General features: G+C 38.0%; 1 protein-coding gene across 7 annotated transcripts in view; it reads left to right on the forward strand.

Annotated features, from left to right (window-relative positions):
• Positions 1-4023: 4023 nt before the first annotated feature.
• The window catches only part of FBXO4 (F-box protein 4), a 51284-nt gene continuing 36573 nt past the window's right edge, over positions 4024-18734 (forward strand). For 2 of the 7 annotated variants that reach the window (XR_016392636.1, XR_016392637.1), the window contains exons 1-7: positions 4035-4317; positions 6297-6532; positions 8580-8800; positions 12350-12425; positions 12536-12711; positions 16540-16715; positions 17115-17308. Coding sequence is in view for 5 of the 7 variants with exons in the window: in XM_022598323.2 (XP_022454031.1) it covers positions 4129-4317; positions 6297-6532; positions 8580-8800; positions 12350-12425; positions 12536-12711; positions 16540-16715; positions 17115-17204 (1164 nt within the window). In the remaining 2 variants the exon portion in view is untranslated. Of the gene's footprint in view, positions 4318-6296; positions 6533-8579; positions 8801-12349; positions 12426-12535; positions 12712-16539; positions 16716-17114; positions 17662-18734 lie in introns of those variants that run through there. The other 5 variants (XM_089908813.1, XM_022598323.2, XM_022598368.3 and 2 more) reach the window with 5 other exon arrangements.

The raw sequence follows: 18734 nt of genomic DNA on the forward strand, positions 1-18734 counted from the left end.
ATTTATAATCAAGCAGGACCCTATGGGGCCTTTCTGGGACAGATTCCTCCCCTCCCCCCATGTCCTCCACCTGCCTCTTGTTTATAGAAAAACTTTAGCCTCCTAGGCTTTCCCCAAGTTCCAAAAATAAATTTAATCAGAGAAGTGAGAAAATGCAGAAACAAAGGAAAACAGTCAAACAGGACAAAATAATAATGGTTTAACCATTAAACAAAGTCAAGGACCTTTCGTTCCTCCTGAAGGGTTATAGATAATATTCTGAGCCATATACCCTTAGAGCTGTTTTGCAAATACTGAAAATCCCACCAGGTGGAAGAAGTTAACTATATGCTGCCCACAAGCACATAGACTCCAGACTGGTTGGAACCAGAAGGTTGATGATGCTGACTCCTGATTACCTCACCACCAACCAATCAGGAGTGTCCATGAGCTGACCATGCACCCCGCAACCCTCTCCCTCACCCTGTCTTTAAAAACCTTTCTCTGAAAGCCGTCAGAGAATTTGGGTCTTTTGAGCATTATCTGTGCATGCTCCTTGTTTGGCGCCTGAGGTAGATGCTGCACTTACCTTCACCACAACCTAGTGTCAATAGATTGGCTTTACTGCATAAGGGCAAATGGACCCAAGTTTGGTTTGGTAACATATTGACGATATTATTTCTTCTGGTCCTGATAACTTTCAGACAGGGTGGTTTAGTGGTTAGGAATATGGGTAGAGGCCTGATTAAATCCCAGCTCTCTTGTTTCCTAGCTGTGTGATTCCATATAAATTATTTAACCTTTCTGTGCCTTAGCATTTTATTAACACAGGAATAATAATAATATCTACTTCACGGGTTATTGAAGAATAAATGAGTTAATATTCAGAGTGCTTAGTTCAATGCCTAGCACATGGTAAGAGCTCAAAAGTTATTTTCCTTAATGGCCAGTTCTATGTATTGGCACACCTCACTCATCATGCTAAAAAATACCATAATACTCATGAACCAGAATAATTGAGTGACAAACTCTTGTTCTGACCAGTGAGCACTCACTGCCCTTTGCTCAGTACAAGTGGTGGTGGCCATTCTAAATGGGAAGAAGTTTTCACAGAAGAAATCACTGGCTGTATAGGCATCTTAAATGTTTGTAATAAGTGTGGCTGGGAGAAAAACTACAATTCATTTTCAGAAGTTTTCAGCCTCAGACTCCAAATGTATATATACCGGCTGTATACGAACTTCCACATTTACCAATCAGCTTGACTGACTTGGCTTCTGGTCTCACTCTTACCTTTTGGTCTCTTATCTCACAAGTCAGATGCATTTAATTAATATTAGTCATCTAAATATTATGGATACCCTATTTAAAAATAGATTAAACTGGTAAATCCACATGATTGAGTAGCATGTAGCTTTAAAAACCAAAGAGGAATATTTCTGTAAAATGCTATGGAGTGGCCATATTAAGTGAAAAACAAGGTGGAGAAGGTGTATAGTACTATTTATTTAAGAAAGAGTATAAATGTGTGTAATAATCTTGTTTGCTTATATTTAAAAAAAAAACTTTAAAAAAATGGTTACCTATGGTGGAAGTGGGAGATGGGGGCAGAGGAACCAGTTGGAGGGGATCAGGATGGAAACTAGACTTCTCTGAATATATGCTGAACTTTGTATTTTTTACATCAGAATGAAAGAAAACCCCTAAAAATCCAAAACAAAATGAAACAAATGAGCTGTAATTATGTAGCAAGTTGGTGGCTTCAACACACAGGAATGTATCAGTTATCTTTAAAGCACAAGCTTTTCACACCCCTAGTGGGATATCCCCAAGGGCAAAAGGAGCTGGAAAGAAATCAAACTCCTCGGTACTTATATTGTTAATAACTATGAAAATCAGAAATGTATTGAGGATTTTCAGTGTAAGAGAAAAGAGACATGAAACTGAATAAGGTAAGTAAAAATTCTGTAATTCTAAATTTGAATGGGAAATAACAGTATGAAGACCATTAAATAATGTCTAAATACCATTACCCATTAAAACGAACTAGGGCTCCTTAGAGATAAGGCCGATGCAGATCTTGGGCAGGGCAGTCAAATGGTTGATGAGGGACAATTTTTCTTTAATTCATCTAATAAAAGGAATTACAAAATTTGAAAAGCAACATTTTGCACCTTCTAAACAAAAAACAATCATTGGTAACTAGAATCTTAGCTAGTAAATACAGTTTATTTCATTTTATTATTCACTCATATTCCTATATATATATATTCAAATTTTTCCATAATAAAAAATTATTTGAACACATTATTTTACAAATGTCTCTTTCTAAGAAAGCTTAGAACCATTTCAGTACTTCATACTTAAACTGATTTTTTTTTTTCTTGTGTTAGTTCTTTCTTGTTCCTAGAGACGTAGGAGAAATGCCAATTAATTCATGGCTCTTTTTCTGGTCTGGACAGCCTCACAGAACTAAGCCTTCAGTTGGGTTGGTTATTGGCCCCTGGCAATGGCATGCAAGATAAATAATGAAACTAAATTCAGATCTCACAGAACCTCAGTTATTGGGCTTTATTGAGTTTCTGTTATTTGACATTTAGATCCCCAGATATTTACTTTTGAAGTGCAAATACAAACCGATAAGCCCTGTGTCCGTTAAGCATTATGGCACTCTGCTATGTGGAATATAGATAAAATATGGATATAGATACAGATAGGGAGAGAGAGGCAGAGAGGTGAATATATATTATGTTAAATATATGTATGTCTTTAAATATTTGTACATACACACAAGGTATGTATATGTTCCCTGTAGCCTATCATGATCCTTAAAGACCTGAATGGTTTTATGAAGTTGCTGATCCTGTCTTCTATTTTGAAGACTATTAAAAAATGGGATTAATTTCCCACTCTTAGACATATATCTGGACAAAACTAAAATTCAAAAAATACTGCACTCCTATGTTCATAGTAGCACTATTCACAATAGCCAAGACATGGAAACAACCTAAATGTCCATTGGCAGATGAATGGATAAATAAGATGTGGTACATATATATACAATGGAATATTACTCAGCCATAAAAAAGAATAATGCCATTTGCAGCAACATGGATGGACCTATAGATTACCATACTAAGTGAAGTAAGTCAGGGAAAGACAAATACCATAAAGATACCACTTATATGTGGAATCTAAAATATGACACAAATGAACATATCTACAAAACAGAAACAGACTCAGACACAGAGAACAGACTTGTGGTTGCCAAGGCGTGGGGGAGGGATGGAGTGGGAGTTCTGGGTTAGCAGATGCAAACTATTATATATAGAATGGATAAACAACAAGGTCCTACTGAACCGCACAGGGAACTATATTCAATAGCCTGTGCTAAACCATAATAGAAAAGAATATAAAAAAGAATGTATATATGTATAATTGAATCAATTTGCTGTCTAGCAGAAATTAACACAACACTGTAAATCAACTATGCATAAATAAAAAAGTTGCAACAACAAAAAATAGATTAATTTTTTTAAATGGGTGATTTGGGTAATATGTGAGAGAAGATTTTGACAATTGACATAAGACAATGGTGGACGGAGGCTGATTCCGAAATTTAGAAATTTCCATATTTGAATATTCTCACGAAGAGAAGGGATAGCTGCATGGCCTGGAAATTGCACTCAAGTGCTGGTTGACAGTTTAAACCAGATTACGTACAGATACTAAGCCCCAGATAGTGGAAGAGGGCCACCATCTTTTGCGTAAGTAAGAGTCTCCCAGACCCAGGCAAAGTGGAAATGGGACCCACCTTGGGTGAAGTAACGAAGTTATAAAGGGTCAAAGGGCGAGAGATTTTATACCAACGGGTGAGGTCAGCGCGCCTAAGGTTGAGGCGTGGAGTGAGGGGAGCAGTGATTGTCGGCTGGAACCTCAAGCTCAACTGGGAACCACGCTCAATCGGGCCATCTCTCAGTACTGTCCCCGTCTCTGGAAGCCTCTCCACCGGGGGTGCGGGGGCTTGGGGGGATGGAGGCGGCAACGGGGGGTGGGGGAAGGGAGGGAGCGGAGGCGGGGCGGGGCGGGGAGCAGGGGACGGACACGCCGGCGTCACCTTGCGGCGCGTCACGTGCGGCGTCGGCAGCCATGGCGGGAAGCGAGCCGCGCAGCGGAGGCGTCACCCCTCAGCCTCACCACAGCGACTGGGGCCGCCTGGAGGCTGCCATCCTCAGCGGCTGGAGGAACTTCTGGCAGTCGGTGGGCAAGGAGAGGGCGGCTCCGAGGTCCTCCCCGGAGGAGGCGGACGAGAAGGCCAGCTCGCTAACGCGGCTGCCGGTGAGCGTCGGCCGCTACCCGCGGAGGACCGCGGGCCGGGCCGGGAGGGGCGCTCGCCGGGGCGGCCTCTGGGGACCGCGGCGTTGGGGGGAGCCTCCCTGGGCTCGGCCTGTGTCTGGCCCCGTCCCTGCAGCCATTCCGGGCAGTGTCGTCACCTGGGGGCAGCAGTTGAGCAGAAACGCCTTGGCGTTGACACGTGGTGCCCCGCAGCTGGGCCGAAGGTCGCCCCTAAACTCACCTGCGGGTTGTGCCCTGGCAACCAGCCAGGTCACCCTCCGGTCTTCTACCCCCAAAACAGGTCTAGGGACTGGGGCACCCTGAACATCAGGTTAAGGAAAAGCGGAGACCATGCCAGACGTTCTGGAAATCGTGGAAAGCGTCCAGTGTCTGGTGTTCTCAGCATCTATCATCCCAGCTTCCGTGTACCGAAACACCTGGCGGTCCCGCAAAACACACTCTCTCCTAGGATTTTGCGACTGTTACCTTACCTGTATTTCAAGTGACAAAACTGACAATTGAAAGTAAATGACTAGGGATTTCCCTGGCGGTCCAGTGGTTAAGACTTCACTTTCCACTGCAGGGGGTGCAGGTGGATCCCTGGTGGGGAGCTAAGATCCCACGTGCCTCTGGCCAAAAAACCAAAACATAAAACAGAAGCAGTATGGTAACAAATTCAATAAAGACTTTAAATATGGTACACATCAAAAAAAAAAATCTTAAAAAAATGCGGGAAAGTAAATGACTAAGTTACAAGGGCCTCAAGTTACAGCAGGCCACGAGAATTACACACATTTTTCATTGTTAAACTTTTCAGGTAGATAGGAAAACGGAGAGAGGAGAATTTCTTAGAAATTATTAAAATGCTGTATCTCAGCTGGACTGTTGACTCTGAGGTCCATCAGAAATTAAAAAACTGCAGGCTTAGGTTGCCTCCATGGTTCTCCTTGCAGAGGTTCTCTGAAATAACAGATTTTACAGAAGAACTCAGGTGACAGATTTACTCTTTGATTTGATGTAATGATAAAGTCAGAAGTTTGTCCGCTTGATAAAGATTTTATTTTGAAGAATAAATTATTTCATTAAGCAGTTCATTCAAATAAATGGTGGAGCAGAATATCCATAAGGAAAAATTAAATGAAGTGCTTATTTTACTTGAAAAATACCAGAACAATGGGAGGTATTTCAGGAATGTTTCAATGTGTCAAAAATGAAATATTCATTATGGTTCTGTCCTGAGACAGGAAATAACTTCAGCATGATAGATTTCATCATTAAAAATAATGCCTGTTGAATTCCCTGGTGGTCCAGTGGTTAAGACTGCTTCCACTGCAAGGGGCACAGGCTCCATCCGTGGTCAGGGAAGTTCCACATGCCGCTGCAAAAAAAGAAAAAAAGACTGTTAAGTTGATTTTTTGTTATTTAGTATAAAAACTGTTAATTTTGTCATTTATCATGATAGGTTTAATTATTCAAATGATACACTGTTTAGTTGACCTTTGGTTTCCTAGTATAATATAATTATTTATTTGTAATTTATTATTTATTTTTTTAATATAAATTTATTTATTTTTGGCTGCATTGGGTCTTCGTTGCTGTGCCTGGGCTTTCTCTAGTTGTGGTGAGCGGGGGCTACTCTTCATTGAGGTGCACGCGCTTCTCATTGCGGTGGCTTCTCCTGTTGCGGAGCACGGGCTCTAGGAGTGACGGCTTCAGTAGTTGTGGCTCGCAGGCTCTAGAGCGCAGGCTCAGTAGTTGTAGTGCACGGGCTTGGTTGCCCCGCGGCATGTGGCATCTTCCTGGACCAGGGCTCGAACCCGTGTTCCCAGCATTGGCAGGCGGATTCTTAACCACTGCACCAACAGGGAAGTCCCTGTAATTTATTATTTTTAAAAGTCTCTGTAATGTATTATTTAAAAAAACTTTTTACCAAGATAAATTATTCATCCCTTTAACCTACTTGCTGCTTCCCTCTGTTTCAGATTGATGTACAGCTATATATTTTGTCATTTCTTTCACCTCATGATCTATGTCATTTGGGAAGTACAAGTCATTATTGGAATGAAACTGTACGAGATGCAATTCTGTGGAGATATTTTCTGTTGCGGGATCTTCCTTCTTGGTCTTCTGTTGACTGGAAGTCTCTTCCAGATCTAGAAATCTTAAAAAAGCCTATATCTGAGGTCACTGATGGTGCATTTTTTGACTACATGGCAGTGTAAGTATCTAGTTTTACGAATTAAAAAGAAGATATTAAATTTGACTATATTACAAGTCAGTAGTCTAAGTTAGTCTTGGCCCTCCTACTAATTTGTTGCATGAATTTTGAGTCTGAGTGTCCTTTTGTAAAAATTGGGGGTTAGGTAAAATAACTTCCTTCATAGAACCCTTTTAGCATTCACATTTTGTTATTTCCCTGTAGTACCTAAGTAGAGTATTTGAATAATTATAGATAGTTTATATGGCAAGAAGTAAAACACTTCTTAAAATTTTCATTATCTTTAGAACACTTGTCATTTTGTTAAAATAAATACTTTTCCATGTCCAGAGAAGGAAAGGCCAGAGTTCAGACAGGAGTTCTTTTGCATGGAAGAAAACCATTCTTAAGTTTCTGGGAAATAAGCTTTTGTTATCACCCAAATGCATTGACATTTTCGAATATCATGTATTAGAGAGAATTTTGTTGAGCAACTATAGTGTATTGGATTCTATGATGGATGTTTTATGTATGTTTACTTATTTAATTCTCACGCAATAAGAAGGTATTTTCCTTGTGTTACGGATGTGGAATGAAGGTTCTGCATGGTTATGGATTTGTCAAAGGTCGTATAATTTGTAAAGGACTGTAATGTCGTTAGTTCTGGATATAACCTGTTTTATTAAGAGCCCCAAATTTAAGGCATTGTAAGTAAAATTTAAAGAATATTTGTGCGTTAGGTAAGAATTGTTTTCCTGTGGTAGATTTAATAGCTACATGTGGGACTTTTTTTCATATTTTAAGTTATTCAGAATCTTTCCTTATTCCAATACAGATGCCATTACATCAAGTCTTGTGAGACTACTTGATTAAAATATACATGTATGTAATTTTAACAAGTGCTACTGTACTCTCACTTGCTAGTGTTACCTCTTCATTGTCCCACAGCCAACCATAACATCAAGTCAAGTGTTTCTGTGTGCTGTGGAACCACGTTTTCCTAGGGATAGTAATAATCGTAATAACGACCATTTGTGATCATATAAATTATTTCTGATCCTTACGACCCTGGATTGATTGTTATTGTTCAAATAATGCAGATGAAAAAACTGAAGTTTAGACTATAAGTGGCTTATATGACTAATTAAAGTGGTGAGGCTTGGCCAGATCTACATAGCTGCAAAGTTGATTTTTTTTTCCTTCTTGAATTACAAGGTTCCTAAGTAAAGATGATTGTCATGTAACGTTAGTTGTTGTCTTAACCAGCTCGATTTAAAGGGCTTTAGGTTTTATTTTGATTTGAGTAACTTTGTTTTAATTTTTGATAACATGTTGAATTGCTAGTTTAGAAATTTATAGCTATTGAAAAAGTTGAGTCGTTTCTTTCACATGATTCTTAGTTTGCCAGGTTACCTATAAGGAACATTTGAGCTGCCCTGTGATTAATACTTATTGAACTGTTACTGTTAATAGAAGTACCCTAAGAAATTTGGTTATATTGGTAGCTTTAGTAATTTCTTTTTTATCTCTAGGGACATTTATACTAACTATGTAGTTTATGTTTAGTACAGGGTTTCTCAGTCTTGGCACTATTGACATTTTGGACCAGATGTTATGGGAACTGTCTTTTGTGTGCATTGTACGATGTTTAACAGCATCCCTGGACTCTAGACCTTAGGAAATGTTCCTTGGGGTTGCAAAATCTCCCCAGGTTGAGAATCACTGCTTTATGTAGTGAATTTTAAGCATTGAAACACGTGTTAGACCAAGTGTTTCATGAGAGAATCTAAATGAAAAACTAGAAAGTAAGTAACTGATTCCCAAGGAAGACCTCCTCAGCTACTAGACCACTACTACTCCCATAGCATCTTGTGCTTTTTTCTGTCATGGAACTCGGCATACGTATTATAATGGTGCCTCTCCTCCACTGCCCTCCATGAGGATTGGGACTGTATAATCATTATATCCCTTTTGTCTAGCAAGTTCTCAATACATTATATATTGTTGAATGAATAACTGGCTAAGTAAGTGTTTGTGTTAATTTTCTAATTGTGACAATTTTATACAGCTATAAAATGTGCTGTCCATATACAAGAAGAGCCTCAAAATCTAGCCGTCCTATGTATGGAGCTGTCACCTCATTTTTACACTCATTGATCATTCAGAATGAACCACGATTTGCCATGTTTGGACCAGGTTTGGAAGAACTAAATACATCTTTGGTGTTGAGCTTGATGTCTTCCGAGGAGCTTTGCCCAACAGCTGGTTTGCCTCAGAGGCAGATTGATGGTAATTTTCGTGTTAATCTATAGTACATAATAATTCAAACACTTTGAGCTTGACTCTAATGTTAAATAGAAAGAAATTAGTTTTTAAATTAATTAACTCTTTGTTGTAATGAAATATACTAATTTGGTGCATGGGAGCCCTCAGGTCTCTATGGACTGAAAGAGTTAATTTACTTTTTATAAGAGGTAAGCTTTCTCTTACTTTCTCAGTCCAGAATATGAGATTATGTGAAAGCAAATTGTATGTTGTCAAAATGTTATATTTGTTTGCTATAAAGCAGAAACTAACACACCACTGTAAAGCAATTATACTCCAATAAAGATGTTATAAAAAAAGTTATATTTGTACATTTACCATATTTTAAAAGAATGTTAACAGCAAAATCCATTCAGCACCTACTATATGCAAAGTACTTTGATATATATTGGAATTTCAAAAAAGAGCTAAATTATCACCTTACCTTTATTTCTATGATAAACAATAGCAACAACAGCCATGGAGTTAGTTTCGTAAGCAGGATGTATAATAAACATGCATAACAGTGTAAACTAGCTTGTGCTTTACTTATTCATTTATTGAGAGTACCCATTAGATACTAAAGATGCAGAGATTTAAAGCAAACAACATCAAAAATCTCCTGTTTGCCCTGAAAGGTACTTGGTCTAAAGGAGGGCAGAGACATGTATACAGGTGATTAGAATGTGGTGTAATTAGCTCCTGTGTAGAAAAGTAAGGGTCAGAGAAGGCTCTGCATTGAATCTGATGCCTTACATGAGTCAATAGGATAAGTAGGGGTAGGCCATCAAAAAAAAGGGTAAAATATTCTAAGCAGTGAGAACTACATTTCTAAAATCCCAAAGTTCTGAGTGTGCATGACACACTTGAAGTAGCTCTGTGTGTCCAGAGTGGGGCCAGGTGAGAAGACGCTTGTATGTCAAGCATTTGTTGAAGGATTTTAAGCAGAGAAGTAAGATGATCAAGATGGCATTTTGGATAGATCACTCTGGCTCCTGAGTGGAGACTTGATTAGAAGTTAAGAAACCACTACAATATTGTGATAAAAATATGAAGGATATAGAATTGACTCAATGTGTGTTAGCAGTAATACGGATAATTCCTGGTTTTTGGTCTGATTTTCATATTGGATGATGGTGCCATTCACTAGGTTAAGGAAACACAGGAGGAAGAGAAACTTTTGATACAAGTAGAGATGCCTGCTATAAGCTAGCCACTTGAATGGAAGCTCCATTAGGGCAGAAAACTTGTCAGTTTTATTCTTAGCTGTTGTGCCAGGCACATAGTAGGCATTCAATGTACATTTGATGAGTGAATGAACGAATGACTTTATGGATTACTTTATGCATCCATATCTCAAGAGAAAGATCTGGGCTAGAAATGAAGATTTGGGAATCATATGAAGTCCACATGGACTTGGAAGTTTCTGAGGATAGAGAGGAATATTGTGAGCCAGGTGCTGAAATCATCAGTGAACGTTTGGAGGAAGGGATTATCAAAAGGAGATTCATAAATGACAAGGTTAAGGACAGGAGATGGTATTACAGCTAAATGGTGTGCGTGTCTCAGAGAAATGGCGTTTTTTCAAGAGGGTTGGTGAGTAATGGTTAAGACATGGCATTGAGGAGTAAAGAGACCATTCACCTCATCTCTTTACCCTGAGATGTGAGAGAATAGGTAACTTTGTTACTTGAGGCCCCACTGTTAAGTGGCACCTAGGGACAGGCTAGTTTCAGGTAGGGCCATGAGGTGGAAGGAACCCTTCAAGAAGAGGTTGGGGATATGGGGAAATTTGCTGATTGTGAAATGGCAATTTCATTCTCCAGACAGCAGCTGGAGTGATTGTTTGAAATTGCCCATCTAATTGTGCCTCAGACCCTGCAAGGTCAGGGAAGAGTGGAGGGATGAATCATTGGCAAGGTGGGGCAAAACAACATGAGAATCATACTGGGCTGAGGTTAGATGTGTTGAGAGGGTAATTTCTGGAAGTTAAACTGATGTAAACAAAGATTAGAGACATGGTAGAATTTGTTTCTGTGATCTCTCTGGGGAGGCCCCTGGTGGCGGGAGGACTAGGGCCACTTTGCCTGGGATGCTTGCAGTCCCAGCCACCAAGATCTCTATATATGTGTTGCCCAGAATGGTGACATAAGATGGCACGGCATAGCTGCTTTAAATACCTAGAGTGGTTATGCAGGGATTAAGGATATGAAAGATGGAGTTGTCCTAATGAGGTAAGTAGAGGCCAGATTATATTAAAATTTTGTTTATCTGAAGAGCAGGGTCTTTGAAGGGAAGAGATGTAATTAAAAGCATTTTAAAGCAATCTCTCCAGCTGCTGTCATAAGAATGGATAGTAAGGGGCAGAAGTGGATTTAGGAGACTAGTTAGAAATGATTACATAAGTCCAGGTGAGAGATAATAATTTAAACTAAAAGGTGGGGGTGAGGATGGAGAGAAGTAGACAGATCTAAGAGGACATTTATATAGCAAAAAGAGGTAAAGCCAAGGAAGAGGAAAAGGATCTTTCCAGGAGGCAAGAGGAGAATCAGCCCCGTAGTGTTAACACAGCCAAAGGAGGGAAGGAGTTAAGAAAGAAGGACAAATGACAATGTTGAATGATTTAGATATAAAATAGTAAGAAGCTAGTGTTTAGCACCTGTTACTTACCAGTCACTCCGTAGGTGTTTTACATATGTGATCTCATTTAATGCTTACAATAACCCTAAAAAGTGTGTATTATTTCTATATTTTGATGTCAAAGCAGGCTCACAGAAACATGGGCATATGTGGCAAATTCAGGATTCTAGCCCAAGTCCCATTCAAAATTTCAGTGTCTGCCATATTTCCTAAGGTGCCATGAATTTAAAAACAGCTTTTCAGAGTGGGGGAAAAAAGCCATTTGGTTGAATGTGTACGTGGAGTGTAAGACTAATGAGAAACATAAAAGAAGTGAAACTAAGCCTTAGTCTTGAGGATAAATAGTAGTAGCTGTTACGATGCAGCTGCTACTGAGAGGATGATGATAAAGTTAATGATGATAGTGATGATGGTATAAAAAGGAATGTTAGGGCTTCCCTGGTGGCGCAGTGGTTGAGAGTCCGCCTGCCGATGCAGGGGACACGGGTTCGTGCCCCGGTCTGGGAGGATCCCACGTGCCGCGGAGCGGCTGGGCCCGTGAGCCATGGCCGCTGAGCCTGCGCGTCCGGAGCCTGTGCTCCGCAGCGGGAGAGGCCGGGAGAGGCCGCAGCAGTGGGAGGCCCGCGTACCGCAAAAAAAAAAAAAAAAAAAAAAAGGAATGTTAAAGCCTAGCAGTTTTTTCTTCTATATCCATAGTTTATTACTATGTGAATGAAAATTGCTTACGGAATCTTTTCTTCAACACAAACATTTCATTTTATTCCAAAGCTATATATATCACTTGTCATAGTTTTTCATTTACTCTTTTTACTTATACCAAGTAATTTTTTTCATTCTCATCTTTTGCTGTCTTTATTAATGACTTGTTTTGATAACTGTAATTTTCTCCTTTAGGTATTGGATCAGGAGTCAGTTTTCAGTTGAGCAACCAACATAAATTCAACATCCTAATATTATATTCAACTACAAGGTAAGGCTACCTACTTGGCAACCTATCTGAGACATCAGTAATGGAATATTTTAGGGGGGTGAAGTCTGTTTAGTGTCTGTTTATTTTCTGTATTTACATTTTTCTTATAGAAAGGAAAGAGATAGAGCAAGAGAAGAACATACAAGTGCAGTTAACAAGATGTTCAGTATACAGAATGAAGGGGATGATCAACAGGGAAGCCGGTACAGTGTAATTCCACAAATTCAGAAGGTGTGTGAAGTTGTTGATGGGTTCATCTATGTTGCAAATGCTGAAGCTCATAAAAGTAAGTATTATCTTATTTTGTTTTTAAAAGTTTTTAAAAGCAAAGCAAATAAGAAAGTATGTTTTTAGGCTTTACTGTGGCTTGTTAAGAATATCATGGCTAATTTTATCAATGTGATTCTGTTATTACTGTTAATATTGGATTCCCAGAACTTGATGTGCATTAGGATCGCTGAGGGATCTTGTTAAAAACGCAGCTGCCTGATTCCTACCCTGGTGGATTATGACTCATAGATTTGGGCTGTGTCTTGGGCATCTGTTTTTTTAACAAGCTTTACAGAATTCTGATGCACACCGAAGTTTGATACTATAACTACATAGTGTTTTTTTGTTGTTGTATGCTTCTACACTTTTTGTTATTGGTGTTTTGTCTGCTTTTGGCCCTATTCAAATAATTTATGCAGGTAAATGAAAAATTTTACCTTTATTTTAATTATCCAGATAGTAGAGAGATGTGTGGGGTGGAGTGTTTACTTTAAGTAGATTAGTTAAGAACACTATCCATATATTCTGAATAATTGCCATTCACAGTGTGATAAATAGCATGAAAATAGAATATTATTGGGCCACAAGCCAGTATTGTAATTTCTTTCCCAAATCCTCTGTGAATAAGGTAGGGTATAAATATACAATATATTATTCTCACTTGGAACAAGATAGCAGCATCCCACTGCTGAAAGAATTTACAGTTTATGGTGCACTGAAATTAACTATAGCAACAAAAGCCAAATCCAGCTCAATTACTGACTAGCTGGACTCATCCTACTGCATTAATGGCCTAACAGAAGAATCGTGTCCATTTCTAGAAGTAAATCCTTTACCTCAGTCTCTTCTGTTCTTCCACATAAAATATCTGGCATTAAATTAAAAATTATAAGATACAAAAAAATATCAAAATGAAATGACCCATTGTCAAGTGATAAAGCATTCAATGGAATTAGACACAGAGATGACCTGGATGTTAGCCCTCTCAGAAAGAGACATTAAAAGAACTATGATTAATATGTTAAAGAATCTAGTGGAAAAGATGGACAATATATGTGAACAAATAGGGATTTTCAGCAGAGAGAAGGAAGCTATGAAAAAGTAAAATGGGAATGCTAAATATGAAAAATATGATAACAGGTGAACAGTTCCTTCAGTGGACATATTAACAAAGGAAACCTTTTGTGAATGTGAAGATAGATCAATTGAAATTACCCAAATTAAAACACAAAGAGAAAAAAGAGTAGGGGTGGAGGACAAAACATTCAAGAGCTGGGGGAACCTATTAAGTGATCTAACTCAGGGGTTGGCATTTTCTTAAAGGTCCATATAGTAAATATTTTAGACATGTGAGCCATACAGTCTGTCACAGTTACTCACCTCTGCTATTATAGTGCAAAAGTAGCCATAGACAGTTTGCAAATGAATGGACATGGCTGTTTCACAAAGAAATTTATTTATAAAAACAGATCTTCAGAGTGTGGTATGCTGACCCCTGATTCAATTTATATGTGATTGGAGTCCCAAAACATGAAAGGAGTAAGAACAGGGAAAAAGAAATTTCTGAACAGATAATGACCAAAACTATTTCAAAATTACCGAAAGAGAATAAACCACAGATCCAAGATTCACAAAGAACTCCAAACCTGATAAATAAAAAATACAGATACATCATAGCCAAACTGATGAAAACCGAAGGTAAAGAGAATATCTTGAAGGCAACCAGAGCAAAACAAAACATACATATAGAGGGCCAAAGATAAGGACAGAGACTTTCTGACAGAATTTTGCTGTAAGCCAGAAGGTAATGAAGGGAAATCTTTATAGTATTCAAGGGGGGGGAAATCTAATATCCAGCAAAGACATCTTTCAAAAATGAAGGCAAAATCAAGACTTCTTTCAGGCAGACAAAATCTGAGAAAGTTCAATCAGCAGATTTGTATAATAAGAAATATTAAAGGAAACTCTTCAGGCAGAAGAATATGATACCAGGTAGAAAACTGCATCTACAAAAAGAAATGAAGAGCCTTGGGATATAAACAATATAGCTATACATAAAATATTTTTTTCTAATTTTAATTTATTTATCATTATGTAAAGGATAAACAGTAACAATGTATTATGGGCTTATGATATTTTTTAAATAAAATATATTGTAACAATATTACACAGCATGGAAAGGCAGAAATGGAAATATAGTATTATGAGGTTCTATATGTGAAGTTATATAATACTTTTAAAAAGTAGACTGTTAGGGACTTTCCTGTGGCACAGTGGTTAAGAATCCACCTGTCAATGCAGGGGACACGGGTTCGAGCCATGGTCTGGGAAGATCCCACATGCCATGGAGCAACTGAGCCCGTGTGCCACAACTACAGAGGCTGCGCTCTAGAGCCCACGAGCCACAACTACTGAGCCCATGTGCCACAACTACTGAAGTCCACATGCCTAGAGCCCATGCTCTGCAACAAGAGAAGCCACCACAATGAGAAGCCTGCACGCCGCAACGAAGAGTAGCCCCCGCTCGCCACAACTAGGGAAAGCCTGCGCGCAGCAACGAAGACCCAATGCAGTCAAATAAATAAATAAAATAAAAACTAAAAAAAAAAGTAGACTGTTATAAGTTTAAAATATACATTGTAAATCCTTGAGCAACCACTAAAAAAAAGTGTAACAGAGGTATAGTTAAATAAGCCAGTAGTGAAGATAAAATGGAATCATTAAAAAAGTCAGTTCAAAAGAAGGCGGGAAAAGGAACAAAGAATAGATGGAACAAGTCAAAATTCAAGAGGTATATGATAGATTTAAATGTACTGTGTTGATAATTACATTAAATGTTTATTTGTTTTCTATTAATATGTAACAAATTACTGCCAACCTAGTGGCTTAAAACAACATCTGTTTATTAGCTCAGAGTTCTCTATGTCTGAAGTCTTGAGCACGGCATGGCTGGGTTCTCAGCCTAGGTCTCAGAGGCTGAAATTAGGGTGTCAGATGGGTTACATCCCTTTCTGGAGGCTCTAGGGAAAAATCTGCTTTCTAGCTCACTCAGTTATTGGCTGAATTCAGCTCCTTACTGTTGTATGGCTGAGATCCCTGTTTCCTTGCTGGCTGTCAGCTTGGGGCAGCTCTCAGCTTCACAGGCCATCGTCATTCCTTGTCATGTGACTCCCTCTGTCTTCAAATCCAGCAATGGAGAGTCTCTCTCACTAGGTAGAATCTCATCTGTTTTAAGGGATCACCTGATTAGGTTAGGCTCACTGAGTTTAATCTCCCTTTCTTGAAGTCAGCTGTGTCTTATAGTATAGCCTAATCATGTCAGTGATAATCCCACTGTATTAACAGATTCCTCCCACACTCAGAGGAGAAGGGATTATACTGGGGTATGAGTCATTGGGGTCATTTTAGAATTCTGCCTACCACAAAATGTCAGTGATTTACACTCCAGTGAAAGGCACAGATTTTCAGTTTGGATAAAAAAGCTAGACTCAATTATATGTTTAAGTTTTGGAAACTATGGCCTTTGAAAGAAAGGGTAGTGACAGCTACAGAATTTGTGAGAGGAAAATATCTATATCAAAGTATTTTTGCTTTTAAACCATAGAGACATCTGAGTGGTACTGTTTTTGTTCTCTCTGATTTCACCTAAATTCCTGTCCTTGCAAGGCTGATTAATGTAGTTTTATGAAAGATCAGTAAATGAACACAGCAATAGAGGCAGTTTGTTACGTTTGGATCCTGGTAATTTTTCGCTTCCCTTGTTTTGTTAGTTTTTAATTTTGTTTTATTATTTTTTAAGTCATTACAAGTAATGCAAATTAAGGGTTTTGACTACATTCCTTAGGACATGAATGGCAAGATGAATTTTCTCATATTATGGCAATGACAGATCCAGCTTTTGGATCTGCAGGAAGACCAATGCTGGTTTTATCTTGTATTTCTCAAGCTAATGTAAAAAGAATGCCCTGTTTTTATTTGGCCCATGAGCTGCGTCTGAATCATCTAAGCCACCCATGGATGGTAAGGCCCTATTTTCTCTGGTGAGAAAAATCTCATTTTATTTTTCACTCTACTTTCTAATTGATTTTTATTTTTAAAATTCTTTTCTACTCATTCTCTTTAATAAAATAACATTCTAAAAGTTAGTTTTAGTAGCTTAATTGGTGGGAGATATTTGGTATCAAAGCTGACCTCTGAGATAAGTAATAAACCTCATATTGGTAGTAATTATAAGACAGAAGAGAAGATGATATTTTTTAATCTAAGCTCTCTAGAAGACCAAACTTGAGTGATCACCTAAAGTCTATTGGGATCTTTTTAGTCCTATTCTTTTTTGAGTGTCCAGGAAAATGTCCCACTTAATTATAAGATTTTTCACTCAGTTTCTTATTGACAGTAATGTCTTTTATTTGCTCATAGGTCCAGGATACAGAGGCTGAAACTTTAACTGGTTTTTTGAATGGCATTCAGTGGATTCTTGAAGAAGTAGAATCTAAGCATGCAAGATGATCCTCCTTTCAGACCTTGGGAACTGAAAACATTTGGAACTTGTTACTAAGGTCGTGATGTGGATATTTGCTCAAGTCAGCTTATTCTGCCCTGCCTTTTTGCAGGTAGGGTTTATATTGGACAGCTGTAGCTACTCTATTTTTAAATATAATTTTTATTTTTTACCTTAATTACAAGAAAAAAGTTTCAGTGCCAGCATTTGGCCCCAAAATGAACCTTTTAATATTTTAAAATAACATATATACATATATATATTTTTTTTAATATTAAATTCTGGAAAAACAAGTTTATGCCTCTTTCATTCTTTGTGGTTTCTCTTCTTTTTGTTTCAAAGATTGCTATAGTGGGGAATAGCAAATTTACTAAGCTTTCAATAGGTTCTTTTCAAAGGTCCTTAACTGGTTATCAAAAAATAAGTTTCTATCTGTTTTTAATAAATGTACTATTTAAAACTGAATATTCACTGGAATTTCATTTACTATTATGGCCATACAACTTCTGTTTCTTTTCTGAAACAGGAATTAACTTTGTATCATATTCAATACTAATTCAGTGAAAGTAACTGGAAATTCTTGCTCTTTTCAAATAACTTTGAAAGCTCATGAGGTGCTAAAGCCAAATTTTATTCCTTACTCAGAGAAAATATTCCAGAGACGCTCATGATCATATGACCTCCTATTCACTAATTGCTTGCACTTTGCAGAGGAAACATTACAGTCCTCCTATCCCATTGGAATTGAAGAATTTTTAAATTATAATTTAAAAAGCATAATATTCTTAGTGGTGCTGCACCCAAGATACAGCCTCCATCCTGCGAGCAGGTGCCGTTTCAAAGAAAGGAGCTGTCACATCTTGGGTGCACTTATCCAGAACTTAGCTTCAGCACTTGTATAGTTGGGGGCAGAGTGAGAAATGCTGACATCCTGCTCCTCCTAGGAAGGTTGCCCTCTGACTTGGAGAGAGAGTGCTGTTTCCTCGGCTGCCCCAGTCTAGAATGGAGTTTCTTCTTTCTGAGCTGGAGGAGGGAAGGAGGGGAGTGGGTCTTGGTTCAAATCCCACAGACTCTTACTGTTCTTACTGAGTTTTAGTATATATATATATTTGAATAAATGTTTCTTCATTTGCTGTATGCTCTTAGGACCATTTACAGAGATTTTAATGATTTTTTTTGTAGTCCATTTTTGTCTTTATTTTATTTTTTAATGATTTTAAAAAATTAATTTTCTCCAGTTTCTCTAGGCAGCCATTACATGGAACTCTTCATTCTGTTATGCCAAAAGTAGATCTACTCTCCCCTTTTTTTAATTATATGTAGTTATGTTACCTCATTCATTCCTGATGTTGGTAATTTATGTCTTTTTCATGATCAGTCTGGCTAGAATTTTATTGATTTTATTATTCTCAAGAACTAGCTTTAGGATTTATTGATTTATTCTATATTCTGTTTCATTGATTTATGCTCTAATCTCTATTTTTCTGCTTTTTAAATGTAAAAAAAATTTTTAATTTCATCTTCCCTTTTATAGATTA

This window comes from Delphinapterus leucas, chromosome 3 (genome assembly GCF_059928025.1).
Source record: "Delphinapterus leucas isolate spDelLeu-1000000601 "Yukka" chromosome 3, BTC_Dleu_Yukka2, whole genome shotgun sequence".
Classification (NCBI taxonomy): domain Eukaryota; kingdom Metazoa; phylum Chordata; class Mammalia; order Artiodactyla; family Monodontidae; genus Delphinapterus; species Delphinapterus leucas.